The sequence below is a fragment of the Chrysemys picta genome, chromosome 10 (genome assembly GCF_011386835.1).
Source record: "Chrysemys picta bellii isolate R12L10 chromosome 10, ASM1138683v2, whole genome shotgun sequence".
Lineage (NCBI taxonomy): Eukaryota > Metazoa > Chordata > Testudines > Emydidae > Chrysemys > Chrysemys picta.
The window spans coordinates 30,921,157-30,937,254 of NC_088800.1; the positions used below are offsets into that span (position 1 = coordinate 30,921,157).

At 40.3% G+C, this 16,098-nt stretch overlaps 1 protein-coding gene across 1 annotated transcript in view; it reads right to left on the reverse strand.

Moving 5' to 3' along the window:
* The window catches only part of TRPM1 (transient receptor potential cation channel subfamily M member 1), a 200,764-nt gene extending 185,081 nt beyond the window's left edge, over positions 1–15,683 (reverse strand). Inside the window, exons 1-2 of the mRNA XM_065558328.1 lie at positions 15,432–15,683; positions 1,516–1,604 (exon numbers count right to left, since the gene is read on the reverse strand). Coding sequence (XP_065414400.1) covers positions 1,516–1,604; positions 15,432–15,468 — 126 coding nt within the window. The 5' untranslated portion in view covers positions 15,469–15,683. The remainder of the gene's footprint in view (positions 1–1,515; positions 1,605–15,431) is intronic.
* Positions 15,684–16,098: the final 415 nt, after the last annotated feature.

Consider the following 16,098-nt stretch of genomic DNA (forward strand, 5'->3'; position numbering starts at 1 on the left):
TATTGACTCAAGTCTTCATCTGATCTGAGCAGTATTAGTCTGTTGTGTGCACAATACCACTGTAACGGTCTCAGATTTTTCTCTACACCTCTGCATTCTCACTGCAGTTCTGGGGCTACATTAAAAGCAAGATCAGTCCCAATGTGGACACAAAACTGCAGAGTTCTTTATTTGCATCTTCTATTCTGTAATTCATGGAGAAATGGCTTTATTTCATGCTATAAAAGCCTCCCTTTGGTTTTAAATGTTGCAGATATGATTAATTTTAGAACCTCCACCTCCAGTAACAGAACTGCAGACAGAACTTTCAAAAGGAAAACCATCTTTATCATTAATATTTTTAAAAATCCTACTGACAACATTCAGTGCATTTTAATTAAAACCAAAATTTAATACAGCATCACTCTGTGGGAAATGAAAGTGCCTGGTGAAACAATCAGGTGTAGAAAGCATGGAAGATACTAAAGGAACCTGAACTTTGAAGGGTCAGATACATAGCAAAAGTAATTTGTTTGAGCCGATGCATCTCCTAAAACATTCTTCACCCAACTAATCTAATAATAATAATCTAACAGACTAATAATTCATGAGTATTGGATGGATGATTAATAGTAAAGATACTCAATTGACAGATATACCTGGATCTGTCTCTCTTGATTTAGGGAAAATGTACTCCAAATATCAATTTGAAGTTATGCATTCAAAGAACAGCTAAAGTCCTTCTTGAACAAGTTAAACCTAAATTTCAACATTCAGAATGGTGACAACATGCCAGAAATCTAACACCGAGAGGGTTGTGATCAACACTGCACACTTTGCACATAAACAACCAGGGAAGGGATAGTGAGAGATACCGCTTTCCTCAAACTGGCAGAGCAACGGGCAAGGTGAACCCTTACAGCATGCCAGTTTGCCAAAGCCCCATAGTCACAAGTTTTTTTGGGTTTTTTGGACAGATAATGTCACATATTCCCCATTCCAACAGCCTCCAGTTCATTTACCTTTAAACTCTTGCCTCGTTTAAAAAAAGAAAAAGAAAAAGAAAACCTACCTTGTCAGACATAGGGAAAGCAACATAGCCTTGGGATATGTTAGTTCTACATGTATGCAGATAGTGTTTAGTGTAAAAAAAAAAAAAATCAAACTGTTCCCATCTCTCAACTCCTGGAGAGTTTTTTTTAGCTCTGCTACACTGCAAGAGTAGGTACAAATGTCTGCTCTTGGTATTAGAATAAGGCTAATTCCTAATTCCCTTCACTAAGCCTCCCTGCTGCTAATGGCTACTACAGGTTTTATTCCTATTAAAGAGACTTGCTGGTTGCCCAAGGTGACAGTGCTGTGTCACGGGTAATCATGAAAGCGATATGGCAAAGGGCCTCTAAAACCTTAGCTTTGATTAAAAAGATCAAATGGTTTAGTCTTCAGCCTTTTAAGTCTAAAATAATGAGCATGCAGTTGTGCTGTACTTTTCTGTATTAGCCGATGTACAGTAGAGTCATACAAAATGTTACTCACTTTCCATTCACCAGCTAGCCTTTTGTATGAAGAGTTAGTGACAGCAGAGTGGGTCAGGCTGATAACACTCCCCAACTGGCAGCAGTCATCTAAAGAGGAGAATATTAAACAATGGCAGTGTGATACAGTAATGGGCCAATGTATATTTGTATTAACTTGAAGATCAATGCAAGTCAATCCATTTTGTTAGCTGTGTCATTTAGAACCAAGTTACATTACAAGAGAACAAGGGGACGGACATATCCTGACAGGTTCTGCTGACAGTGGGAGCAAGAATAATGAGAGTTGAGGGTGCCCAGAACACATCAGGGATCTGGTTCAGTTTTTTACCAGTGAAAAGAAGTGAGAACCTAGCAACCTAGTAAAGCACAATAAAATTCTTTAACAGCAGAGCTGAAAACCTTGTCATTGAATAGGCAGTTTTCAAAAGGAAATGAAAGGATAAAATGTAGAGCTTGTCAAGGTCTTTCCAGATCATTAATTCCCCTTCCTATACAGGAAAAAATATACTGGTATAAAGGTGCCTTATACTGATATAACTTAATCCAGACTGGGAAGGTTATACTGCTATACCTACTTAAAGTGGTACAAGTTTTATTTTGTGGAGTGTGATGCTGCACCCCATATTCTTCATAAAAATATTATGATATGAATATGGCATGACAGATATATTTCACATGAAATATTATTAGAAAGTTATGATTTACTGAATGTGATTATCCAATTTGTATGCATGTATCATTGTTGTATCTGAAGTTAGGAATATAAACTCCGTATCATTTGCAAAAGTGTTTGCATCTCGGAAATACCCACCAGACAGTAGGCAATCAGCCTGAATGGGCCATTAGGAAGAACAATAAGACTTTGAAGATACTAGTCTCCCACCTTCCTGAGAAGCTTCCCGGGTTGCTGTTATACTCCTGACTATAACATTTTCTGTGTGTGTGTGTGTGTGTGTGTGTGTGTGTGTGTTTTAAATAGGACTCAGATTTGTGGTATCATAACGGATCATAAGGAAGCATGTGCAGATTTTGTATCCTCTGCAGGGGTTCCCAAACTGTGGTCATTGTATCACTGGTGTTATGTGACCTTGCTACAGGGTCAGGTGATCGTGTCACCTGATACCAGCCCCATCTTGGACTTTCCATTAAGGGCATGTCTTCACTGGCAACGTTAAAGCGCTGCCGCAGCACTTTACAGTGCTGAAACTTGCAGCGCTCAGGGGTGTGTTTTTTCACACCCCTGAGCGAGGAAGTTGCAGCGCTGTAAAGTGCTAGTGTAGACAAGCCCTAAGAAGGGGTCAGACTGGGAAACAAAAGATTCCCTCCATATGCAAATTCTATTTAAGGCTGGAGAATGAGTTAATCTGGTTCTTCATTGAATCCCCGCCCATGATGACTGCTGTAAACACCTAAAACTGATCTAGCGAGAAGGACTGGGACCCAGGCTGAGAAAGGTCAGCCTGTGAAGGGTATACCTGGAGATTTAAGCGGCAAGCAGTGCAGTTTACCTTCAAGAAACTCTGAAACCTGCATAAAAAAATATTTAGGGTGAGAAATTATTATTTGTAGCCAATTTCTTTAATGTATTACACCTAGTTTGCATGTTTTGTTTTATTTGCTCAGTAATCTGCTTTGGTCTGTTTGCTATCCCTTACAATCACTTAAAATCTGTCCTTTGTAGTTAATAAACTTGTCTTTGTTTTCTATAAACTAGTTTGTGCAATTCATATTGGGGGGGGGGGGCAAAAAGCGGTGTATATCTCCCTCCACATTGAGGGAGGGATTGATTTTCATGAGCTTCTGCTGTACAGATCTCTCTATACAGTGCAAGACAATATAATTTTGGGTTTACACCCCAAAGGAGGTGTGCATATGAGTGCTGGGTAAATTGCCGAGCTGAATCCTCCCACACATTGCTGATTTCAGTCTGTGTCTGCAGCTGGGTGTGGCCTTACCTGTGTGTGCTAGAGAAGGCTAGAGGGCCTGGCACAGCAAGGACATGGTGAGAAAGCCTAGGCTGGTGGAACGGGTGGATCAGTGGGACCCCATTACATCAGGTGGCACCCCGGAAGGGGGGTCCAACCCATTACATGGAGGATATTTGGAGTTGAAGTATGTGAATGTGTGGCTAATATGTGTATCTGCTTTAAATGAGGCATGACTCTGCATGAGCCATTATTAGATTGGACAGCACCACTTACACCTTTAAAATAAATGTAGTGACGTCTTCATTTAGCTGGACAAAACAAAAAAATAAAGATTTCTCAAGAAGTGAATAAGGTTGCCAAATGACAACAATATACCTGCCTATCACAGTTCATAAAGTCAAATGTTTAAAAGCACACATCATATGTTATTAATTTGAACATATTGAACCAGATCCTCAGTTTGTGGAAGTGGGCACAGCTGCACCGAAGTGAGTGCGTGCATCTACATCAGCTAAGGATCTGGGCCATGTAACGTAAATTTCTTTTTAAAAAAGGGGTTGAGTTGTGTATTCATTCTGAGGTTTCTGGTGAAAGAAGACTATTAATCTGGGGGTCAGAGTTAAGATAAAAACTTGATGTCATAAAGTATTAATTTCTTTGACTTAAAAAGGTTGGATTTTGTAACTGATTGATTGGATAGGTGGTGGTGAAAACGAAAGAATTGTGAAGAGAACGGTCGTATAATACAGAAACTATGAGTTCCTTACATAATACTCTGCCCATAAAACTTTTGTAATTTTGTGCCTTTAAAGTCAACACGTACTGCTTAATAGTATAAATGTCTCATCCACCTAGTTCATTCCAAGTAAAGGAAATACCATACTAAGGCCAGATCTATACTATAAACGTATGTAGGTGTGACCACGTTGCTTAGGGATCTGAAAAATCCACATGCCTAAGGGATGCAGTTATACTGACCTAACCACCGGTGTAGACTGCACTATGTCGACGGGAGGGCTTCTCCTGAACACAGAGCTACGGCCTCTCATGGTGGGGGATTAACTATGCAGCCAGGAGAAGCTCTCCCTTTGGCGTAGGAGCATCTTCACTGAAGAGCTACAGTGGCTCAGCTGCACTGGTGCAGCTATGCTGCTGCAGCGTTCTAAGTGTAGACCTACCCTAAGCTCTGCAGCATGATAAACTGACTTTTCACCAGTCCTTCAAGTGACATTTACTTGGTCATTATCACTTCATTTTGTTTTTCACAGGGCTAACAACCTCCTTCCCTCCCTCCATTGTCAAATTTGCAGGACAAGAACAAACAGGCAGTAAAAAACTACTCTAATCCAGGAGAAATATTAAGCAGCCGGTGTTGATTCCCAATTATTCTATGAGCTACGTTAGCCAACAGTTTTAGCAGAATGAGAATTAGGCTGTTTCAGAATACTTAATACCTACTTGGCCGGTGAGGAGGTGATGATATACGTCCTGATCCAGATCCCACTGAAGTTAACTTTTCACTGACTTCACTCGGGTTGGATCTGGCCTATATAGTGCCATTAGTCAGCTCATACTAAATCAAAAATGACATGTAACTGATGGCCCATTCCTTTCCTTCTAATCACTACCTAGACTTTTAAAATATTAATCAATTCACAAAGCATAGCTCTGCTGTCTTCTGTTCTACACTTTTGAGGCATTCTTGTGAGTGGCAGGGTGCTGAAAAATACAAGAATCCTGCCCTCTCGGGGATTCAGGCAGTCAGATTCTTCCATGCATGCTCCAAAAGCATGGAGCAAAAAGGACTACACAACCTTTATGTATGTGCACACACAGTCCTGGCCTTTGTTTTTTTAATTTTACCGTAGGGATGTTCTGCATTGGAGACATACTTCTAATCTTTCTGCTGCTTTCATTCTGGGGACCCAATGGATCTTATCTATTATTCTGCTATCATGATCAGTACAGAAAAGAAATATGGGATATTTAAAGTTACATTTTCGGCTTGTTGGCCTCAACTGTTTCCCCTAAATATTAACATACTCACACAAAACACAATGTTTCCATAATTTTTCCTAAGCATAATGCTGATCTTCTATTAATATTAATTAATTCACACAAAGCAGTTTTTTTTAAAAAAGGTTTTTCACTGCTATATACGCTGTTATTTCTGCTGTTCTATACGTGTGCACCACACTTTTGGCTTGACTCCATTTTAACATAAGTGTAAATCAGCAGCAAATCCACTGAGGTCAATGGAGTTACACCAGTGTAAAACTAATATATGCATCAGTGTAGAATCAAACTCAAAAACCCCGATGCACTTACAGGCTAAAGATTTGATTCTGCCTCCACTGAAGTTAACAGGAGTTTTGCCTAATCTTGCTGGCACTCACAAAACTCCTATTGACTTAATTTGTGTAAGATCAGACTCTAGTTCAGTTATACGAGACTGCTGAGAAAAAATGAGGCAATGTTATCTACTGGAGAGAGCATTGGAAGTGGACTCAGGAGACCTGGATTCTAGTACTAGCTCTGCCCCTGGTCTGTTATATGACCATGGGCAAATCACGTCATTGTGCCTCAGTTTCCCCATTTGTAAAATGGGGATAATACAACTGACATCCTTTGTAAAGAGTTTTGATACCTATGGGTGAAAAGACCTAAGTGTTATACAAATGCAAAAAGACAGGAAAGGTGTGGACGGTAAGGGTAGACTAGTGTTGATCTGATACTAGTGCTGGAAGGCTTTGACAAAAAGTGGGGCAAAAGAAGAGCGCTTGGTAGACAAGATATGGGAGGTTGATAGTGGCAATAAGGAAAGAAGGGGAAAAAGTTGTGGGGAAAGTACATTGATTTGTAGCAGACCAATGTTAAAATAAAACTCTTTGCTTCTAAAAATGTAGTGTTATGTGAATAGCAAAGACAACATTAATATTAAACTATGCTGATTCTAATGTTAAAAAGAAAGTAATGCTCAGGAGTAACAATATATTAACATTTTGGAGTGGGTTGCTTAGATTGTATAGTCCACATTTATGACTGATGATAAAGGGAGGTACATTTGGCAAATCTGTTACTGCAAGAGGTTAAAACAGGCATTACTGTTTTGGAACTGCTAAGGCTCCAGGTATTGGAGGCTTCTGTAGTCTGGTGAATTTTACTTTTTATATACCGATCAATAAACACTAACTACTCAGTTGTCCCTGTGGAATGATCACCTCCATTTTACAGGTGAGAATCTGAGGTGGTTGGAGATCTGCCACTTCTACCCACTGTGCGGCACATTAGTGCTGGGCAAAAGTTGGTGAAACTGTTTGGTGAAAATATTTTCACCAACACTTCATGTTTTTGAATATTTTCAACCAGCTGATAAAAAAATCCCACAAACAGTATCGATATGTTTGAATTTTTTTCATGAAAAAGTTTCCACCAAATTAAAAAAAACCAATTCTATTAAATATTGTTATTGCACATTACCTTGTCCTTCCTCCCCACCACAATTTGTTGGATATAACTATAGTTAGTTAAAAAACTCAAAATTTCCAGTTCATGGGAAATTCTGATGTTTTGAAAAAGGTGGTGGTCTGATTGAGAACAATAATTTGATATTTCCAAATTTTCTGGAAAAAAAAATCTGAAATTTTGTGTTTTGGAAAAATGGAACCCTTGAAGTTCAATTTTTTCAAAAACTAAATGGAGCAACTGGTTGTGAGGACTCCTGAGGAGTCAAAATCAGAAATGTATGTCTGGAAGAGAGCTCAGGAGATTATCTCATCCAGTCCCCTGCTTTGAAGCAGGACCAAGTATACCTAGACCAGGGGTAGGCAACCTAAGGCACATGTGCCAAAGGCGGCACGCGAGCTGATTTTCAGTGGCACTCAAACTGCCTGGGTCCCGGCCACCGGTCCTGGGGGCTCTTCATTTTAATTTAATTTTAAATGAAGCTTCTTAAATATTTTAAAAACTGTATTTACTTTACATACAACAATAGTTTAGTTATATACTATAGACTTATAGAAAGAGACCTTCTAAAAAGGTTAAAATGTATGACTGGCACGCGAAACCTTCAATTAGAGTGAATAAATAAAGACTCAGCACACCACTTCTGAAAGGTTGCCAACCCCTGACCTAGACCATCCCTGGCAGCAGTGTTGCCAACTCCACATAGCAGGAAGTCACCAGACGAACCCTGAAAAGTCGCTAGATGTAGCTGTTTAAACACTCAAAAGGAGTCAAAATGTCACCGAACAAAATTTCACAGAGAATTATATATATACACACACACGCAGGCAAGTATAGTCACAAAATCATTCACAAGCAGCTCAATAGTGTTAATAATATCCATTCCATGCTCGTCTTGTAATTCTGTTGCACACCAGAAGCAACTATAACAGTACACTGTCATCATCAGGAGGGTGCCCTCTGCTCACTGGGAAGGAAACTGCAGCCCTCTGCTGACTGAGAAGGGCGCTCTGTACACTGCAGCCCAGATTGGCTGCTGTTGGTTAATTCCAGCTGAGCCTCCCTTTCTTGCCAGCCTGGATTTGAGCTGGTAGGTTAGTGAAAGGGAGAGCCCAGAGGCAGGGAGATGAGGGCATTCACCTGACCTGAGCTCGGCGCTGGAGTGAGCCAAGAAAGTAGATTTAAAAACAAAAATCCACTAGCTGGACCCCTTCCCCCTCCTTCCAGGGTGTCAGTTCTGAAAACAGCTGGGCAGGTAACTCGTGGCCAAGTCAGGGGAAGCAAAGGGGAACTGAAATCAAGCAAGCTCCACCTTTGATCCTGTAGAAAGGGCTTCATTCCCGGAGGCACGGTGTCCCCCCACCCCCGCCCCATTGGGACTCATGGTCCTATCTCATCCCACCCCACCTTCCATCCCTGTGGCTCTCCTCGCTGGCTAACCTGCCTTCCCCGCCCAGCCCACTTCATTAGCCATCTTTCCCTGAATCACCGGGTGTGCTACTTACTACAGAGCAGCGAGAAAGAACACATTTGGGTAAAAACAAGCCCTGGCTAATGTACTGCTGTCTCCAAAGTGCGCCTGGCTTTAGCAAAGTATTTAATTAGCCTCTACAAACTTCTTTTCCTCGCCTGCAAATTATAGTGATCTCAGCCCAAGAAGCCCTGGAATGCGATTCCTTCTGAGGACATGCTCAATTGAGACATAATGACATTGACTTGGTGTGCAACAGAATGTAGTAAGAAGAGCATGGAATGGATTTTATTAACACTATTGAGCAGCTTGTGAATGATTTTGTGATTATAGATATTGGTGACTTCTTTCTCTGAATGTCACTGTAATCAGCAGTGAAAGTCGCTAGATTTGTCACTGGTCACTTTGATACTTATTTTCTTGTTAGGGAAACCAAAAAGTCACTAAATCTAGTGACAAAGTTGCTAAATTGGCAACACTGCCCAGCAGGAGTTTGTCTAACCTATTCTTAAAAGCCTCCAATGACTGGGATGCCACAACCTCACTTGGAAGCCTATTCCAGTGCTTAACTATCCTCAGAATTAGAAAGCTCTACATTGTAACCATTAATAGTCTCTCAAATGCCAAGATTGCAAGTTCTTTGGGGCAAAGACTGTTTTTCGTATATCATTTGCGTGCAGTAGATAGCACAGTGGGGCCTTGATCTACAGCTTCTGGGAACTACCACAGTACAAATGATTAATAAATAATAAAGAACACTACAAATACAATTAGATAAAACAAATTACAGACTATAGAACAGCAGCTCCATTAAAAAAAAAACAACACATGTAGTGAAGCACTTGCTCTATTAATACCAATGGCAAAATTCCCATTGACTTCAATGGAGCCAGCCTGTCCTTCGAAAAGCAAAAGGCAGCTATAATAATAATTATAATAAATGAAAGGAAGGAGAAGTTGATAGTAATTAATATAAATCAGAAGATAGGAACTGTAGAAAATTGATAGGGGAAGAAAAAGGATACATGGTGAAATATATGGCCAACAGGGTGAAGGATAATCAGAAGGAGAGCTTTTAAGTATATTGGGAACAAAAAGAATCCTAACAAAGGTATTTGTTCAATACTACATGAAAACGGTAGAATTGTCAATAGTAATGCAGAAAAGGCAGAGTTCAATATATATTTCTGTTCTATATTTGGGAAAAAAACAGATATGTTGAGCTATCATATGATGATGAAATACTTTCCATTACAGTAGTAACATCAGCTACTACAGTTAGACATTTTAAAATCAGGAAGTCTGGATAACATGGATCCAAGCATTTTAAAAGACCTGTCTGAGGAACTCGTTAAACAGTTAATGCTGATTTTCAATAACTCTTGGAACACTGGGGAAGTTCCAGAAGACTGGAAGAAAGGTAATGTTGTGCCAGTATTAAAATAGGGTATATGCTGGATTCTCCATTTCTGGCAATTTTTAAATCAAGGTTGGATGTTTTGGTTAAAAGATATGCTCTAGTTCAAACAAGAATCATTTCAGGGAAGTTTTATGGCCTCTTGTTATACAGGAGGTCAGACTAGATGATCACAATGCTGCCTTCTGGCCTTAGAATCTATGAAAAAGTTTAGTGTGTAATTAATCATTTGTCAGTCTGTGACATTCAAATACTTTTTCCACAGTTGGAACTGGTAGGTTTTGAAGCTATTCTCTGTATTAAACTTTGCTCTTCTTTAGACACTCCCCAAGTATTTGGCAGCTTTACTGTTCCATTAAAGAGCACATTAGAACCCAGTATCTTTGGTATTTTTACTATTACAGAACAGAGGATACTATAAAGAAGTTCTTTAGATGCTTCCTCCCACTTGTATTGAGAAAGGGCCAGATGACCCTCTCCAATGGCAAAAGCTGCAGAAGGGGATAATTGGGGAGAAAAATCTTTGCTAATCTCACCTGCTCTTCCCACCCAGCTTGCCCACTTCTTGATCTCTCTTCCTGTGCAGACCCCTGGAGCAGTGGAGGTGTCTCAGGGCTTGGAGTATCTGTATTGTGAAGGCAGCTGAGGCCCCATTTAATGTGGAGGGACATGATTCCCTCCCCCCCGCACACTTCCCCAGAACACATCTCATATGTATTTAGTAGAGAGCCAGGATTAAGGGTTCTTTCCTGCAAAATGCTGAGCACTCAGGCCCTGATCCAGCAAAGCACATCCTGCTCTACTTCAACCACGTTAATAGTTAAGCATGTGCTTGAGCGCTTAGATAGATCAGGGCCAGAATGCTCAACGCCTTGCTGGACTTTGTCCTAATTTAACCACTGACCTGAAAGAGGAACCTTCTCTCTCCTTCACTTTACTAGGAAATAGGGATGTTTTTTAATGTTAATTGAATAACCAATTATCATTTGAGATTTTTGGTGGTTTCTCGAAGAAAAATAAATTTAATTGGAAAAATAATGATTGAAAGTTGCCATTAACATTCAGCCACTTTGGGAATGGAAGCTAGAGTTTTTTGTGATGTGGGTAGCAATTCAGTCATAAGAACTAGTTTTCCCAGTCTGTCAGCCACAATTCTTCTAGCCAGAAGCCATTGGTTTCTTATCTGAAATGGTCAGAGTAGCACATTTGCCTTGGCAATGTTACATATCGAGGTTACTGTCTTTAGCACAGTATTGTTGAAACTATTCTTTGGCTTCCAGAAACTGGAAACTATTCTAGTTTCTAGTCATATTCTTCAGTCTGGCATTTCATTTCTTCCTTGTACTAATCCCATAAAATTGAATCTGCTCTACAAGACCTCTCCCTCTGAAGTGCTCTATTCAATGTAGAGCTGTCTATTAATCACAGTTAATTCATGAGATTAACTCAAAAAAATTATTCACAATTTAAAAAATTAATCGCCTCACGGTCTTTTTCCTTTGATCTCGATCTGTTGGACTCTCTTACCCACATATTTGTCAGGACTGTGCTTAAAATGATCAAACCACCTGAGCCTGCACTCCCTCATTTTTTCATTACTTTGAGCATCTCTAACACACATTCTTCATTTGGTCTTCCTTGCTTATACCACTCATCCATCTCAACATTCGCATTTCTTTGGAACAGATCATTTGCTCAAGTTCCTTCTTTGTTACCCAACATTCAGCATCACACACTTAAACTGGCCAGCCTCCATTGTATAGACTTTCCCTTTTAATCTTACTGGTGTCTTCCATTCTCATTCTTCAATCTTACATTTACCAGTTTCAAATTAGCTACTTTCAGAATCTTGGTTTTCTGTTCATCAGGATAAGCCAAAGTGAAAACCAATATCATACCGAACTGGAAGGTGTTCCTTTAGATTTAAATTATTCATTTTGGATGGTGGAAAGTGTGACTAGAGAGACTTGTGGATTCATAATTAATGTGTCCCTGAACAAGACTTTCATTAGTCCTTACATTGTATTCATTTCAGAAATGGATGTTCCTCTTTGGTGTCTCACAGCCTTGACAACGATCTTATTGAGTACTTTTTAAGAAGGTGTGGGCTTCTCTGAAACCATTGCCCTGTGAGTCCAGCCACACTTCCCTAGGTCTTTCACACCACCCTGTACCAGCAGATGGAGCTAGCAAGCCATTTGCTAAAAGTGTTTCCTCTGGCTGTGTGCAGGTCAAAGACAAACATTAGGTGTAATTAGGCTGCAGTTTAGCAATACTGGGAAGCCATACTCCTTCAGTGCGGGTTAACCAGACCTTAATAATCTGTACCCCACAGCCCCATTCCCCAAACTATCAACCAGATCCCAGCACTGCTGTTGCTAATACCCCTCCACCCTTCCCTCCTACAAGCATTGAGACATGGGGAAAGAAAGGACTGCTGTAAGCATAAGCAGACAGTGTCCCCCACCTTCTTTTCTGGGGCTGCCCAGGCCCAGTTCCTATTGAACAGGGAAGTGGCCCCCCTAATAAAAGAGTACCCATGGTAGACCTTTGGCAAGCTGCAACAACTTAAATATGCCTAACCTAACGTACCACACAGGGTCACTAAGGGGAAGTTGAAACAAATCATTCTGCTCAGACCAATCTGGCAGTAAATGAAAAAATTCCTTCACAGCCCCAAAGAGGTGACAGGCATGACACCCATAGCTAGGTCCAGAAACCTGGTTAATCCATGGGAGGATGCAGAAGTCGGATGCAGCTGTTCCTGGGAACATAATGGCACTATGGGTCAGGGAGAGCAGACTTATAATAAATCCATCCCTGAGTATGCAGAGACTGAGACAGGGATGTGTTTCTCTTGCAGGCCCAGACAAAGCATCCACCATTGCTGGGAAAGGGGGAGAGGGACACAGGGGAAGAAGCCACATTTCCTATATGTTCGTATTCCATGGCTACGGCCTACCATGCCATCCAGCAAAATGATTTCAGAACTGGGGAAGCATGGATGGGACTCAAGAATGAGTGATCCAGATTTATGGAGTATTTTTTTTTGCAAGTTATAAATGTTCATCTACTTTTTCCATAGTTTTCCACAGCTGTATAGCCTTTGATATTAAATAGTCCATCTGAATAAAAGTGGGGAAGAGAATCCAACTTGAAGCCCTTTTCCTAACTCAGCATCAAACAGAATCAGGCCTTATGCCAATAGTGCTTTGTCAATAAATGGCTAGATTTCCAGTCTTCTTCCTTTGTCACATTTAGCAAAAAATAGTTCTCCCATACAGGAGCAATGTTGTTTTAATGGAAGAAAAGCAGATCTTCTGCATTTATGTCTCACTTCTACAATACTGTAATCAATCCACATTACTGTACTGCCCTTGGAGTCTTCTTTTTCTGGTTCAAGCCCAACTCAGATTTTTGGAAGTCACACTGGCAGTACTGATAGATGTCATAAAGCTTTGCATACGTGCCAAGAAACCAAGTTTCTTTTCTTTTCTTCCTGGGATTTTGATGCGGGGAAGCCAGAACTACAAAACCCAGTGATATAAATAGAATTCAGGTCTGATTTTGGAAAGGAAGCCTGGAATGGTTGGTAAGGCAGGTGGAACTTGCATGCAAGTACTTACATGCAGTGTTACATGTACCACCTGTTTGTGTATCATGTGTAGAGAAAAGAGTGAAGAGCCTGAACTGAAGCAGTCCATCCTAAGTATGGGGCCGCCAGGAGCTCTCTCCCACATTCACTCGTATGAACTTTACTGGTTGCTGCACTTCATCATCTTTACATTTATGTAGGTGCCATAGATTCTCGACCCAGATCAGGAGAGTGACATGTGTGTTAAATAGTGCCCCACTATAAAATATTAATTTTGCTTAAAAAGCTATTGTAACGTGCCTTGTGAAGCAATTAATAAAGTGGATCTAGATAAACTAAATATGACATGCTATATTACAGCCAAAATTCTGTTTGAAGATTAAATGACTGAAAAAGAAAATCAAACAAATCTGTCTTCATTCACTTTCTTGGTGTGAAAGTTATTTTAGACCTGTTGTTCAGAGGTCCTGAGTACCTGCGTCTACCTCAGTTTGAGTTGTTGCTGCTCAGTGCTTCTGAAAAAAAAAAATCAGGCGCTTTGTCTTTACAAGAGAAAAGAGCAGTTGAATGAAAGGATTGCATTCCATACATTTAAAATTGCCATTTGTTGACTGACATTTAAGTAGTGTGATAGAACTTTTGCTTGTAGCTATGAGATTCAAGTTCTAGGAGTGTTTGGTAATGGTACAGTAGTTTGTTCCAAGACAAGGAGTCATATATCAGCTAATTTTCTTGTTCATGGAGACCCCACCCCCTTTTGGGGGGAGAGAGAGAGGGTTAAAAATTAAAAAATAAACTAAAAAGGATTATATTTGAGCTTAGAGCTAAATGCCTAAATCACGCACTGGGTTTATTTGAACAATTCAGTCCAGAGTCTAGTCTCTTCTTGGATCAGAATAAAAACTAATGTCTACGTGGTATCAATTATATTCAGGGTCTTCAGGAAATCTAACCATTGTCTCCTCTTTCATCCATTGACCTGAGAAGTCTAATTAGGTATTATATCAACATAGGCATAGGCTGTTAGAGTCAGAGGAAGGTATGTAACCTGGTCAATTAACCATTCATGGCATGCCCCAACAAAGCCTGTGCTTAAATACAAATTAATTTGAATTCTAACCCACAGTTCACTTTCAGAAACAGACAGTAAGAGAGGCTTCTGAAGACATTTTCAAAATATTTTTCCATTAATGTTTTTGTACTTTTTTTAGTCTAGCAATAAATTTACATTGGCTATTGGAGACAGACATTTGTTAATTTCTAATAATGAGAAATGGACAGTTCTAATTGTGTTTGATCAGGATATTTATTTTTGGATACTGATCTGCTTGAATTGTTGCATGTGTTTTTAAAATCAGGATGAAAAGCACCTGCAATGACTAATGCAGCTAACTTGATAAGTCTGACTACAATTAATGAACAAACAGGTAAACCCTATTGAGAACAGGCTGCCCTTCTTACAGGGCTAACTTCCATAGAATAAAAACAAAGATTCTAGCTAAGAACCCAGTACCCCCGTGAGGCCTCCATACAAAGGGAGAATTGCTTTCTAACACTAACTGTGTTAGTACAATTAAGCAGTATCCATTCAAAATATCAGACTTGTAGCTGGTAATAAAAGACTATGAAGAACTATTAACATTATTACATTAACTTCGGAAAATACATAAGGGAATTTATAGCTATCATAAAAGATTATTGCTTCATTGTTATTATACACAGCAAGTCCCAAAAGCAGGGATTAAATAATGTTGAAGGACATGAACCAGGCCAAGAAATTCAAGGTTCTGTCTGAGACTGTTCTTAACTCACAACATTCTAGAAAAGAAACAACAGATTCTGTTTGTCTATTTATATTAATAAAGTGCCTATCCACTGCTGCTGGATGCTGTACAAAACAGAAATTCAATGGGTCATGGTTGCCGTGTCCCCAGACCTCTTTCACAGCTTTTTATAATTACAGAGAAAAGACTTTCTTCAAGGTTTCTCAATTCCCATCCCAGAAAACCCCCGCTCAATCAATCTATCCCCTCCTCACCGGGGAAAGCAAGTGGGTGTTGCAGCACCTCCTGCATGTCATCACATTTGGACTCTGGTAGCTCAAGGAGAGGGAAGAGAATTCCAAAGCCAAGGACCCTCTGAGCGAAAACGTTGCTGCATAAAACCTCGTCCAGCCATCCCCCAGCTACCCCACTTATCGGCCTGATTCTTAACTCCTTTGTTCTGGAGCTTGATGCAGATGTGAGTGGGGGAGGAGGGCTTTAACTCACACTTGTGCTGCCCACATTCTGGGACAGCCAGGGGCCTGCCTGGTACCTGGCGTAAGTTAGAACAGCTTTAGGGCTTTATGCTCGGTTTCTCCCAGCCCCCTACAATTGAGCAGTGACTAGCGAAAGCACACTGTGCTCCAGATGTGCCCCTGGATCCAGCGTAGCTGGGGAGCCAGACTGGCATAAAGCCTCTCTCTCTCTCTCCCTCCCCTTGCTTTGCAGGAAGTGGTGGGCTTTAGCCCTTTTATACTGCCAGCATGGTGCAAAGGGGTTTTAGTGGGCACACTGTTTGTAGCTCCCATTTATGTCATATCTTCTCTAGAATTCGGGGGGGTTAAGACCGTCTCTGTGGTGTTTTTTGTTTTGTTTTTTAAGTAGAGCTGAGAGAATCATTTTGTACCCATTTAAATTCAAACAGTCACAGTTTGATCCCTG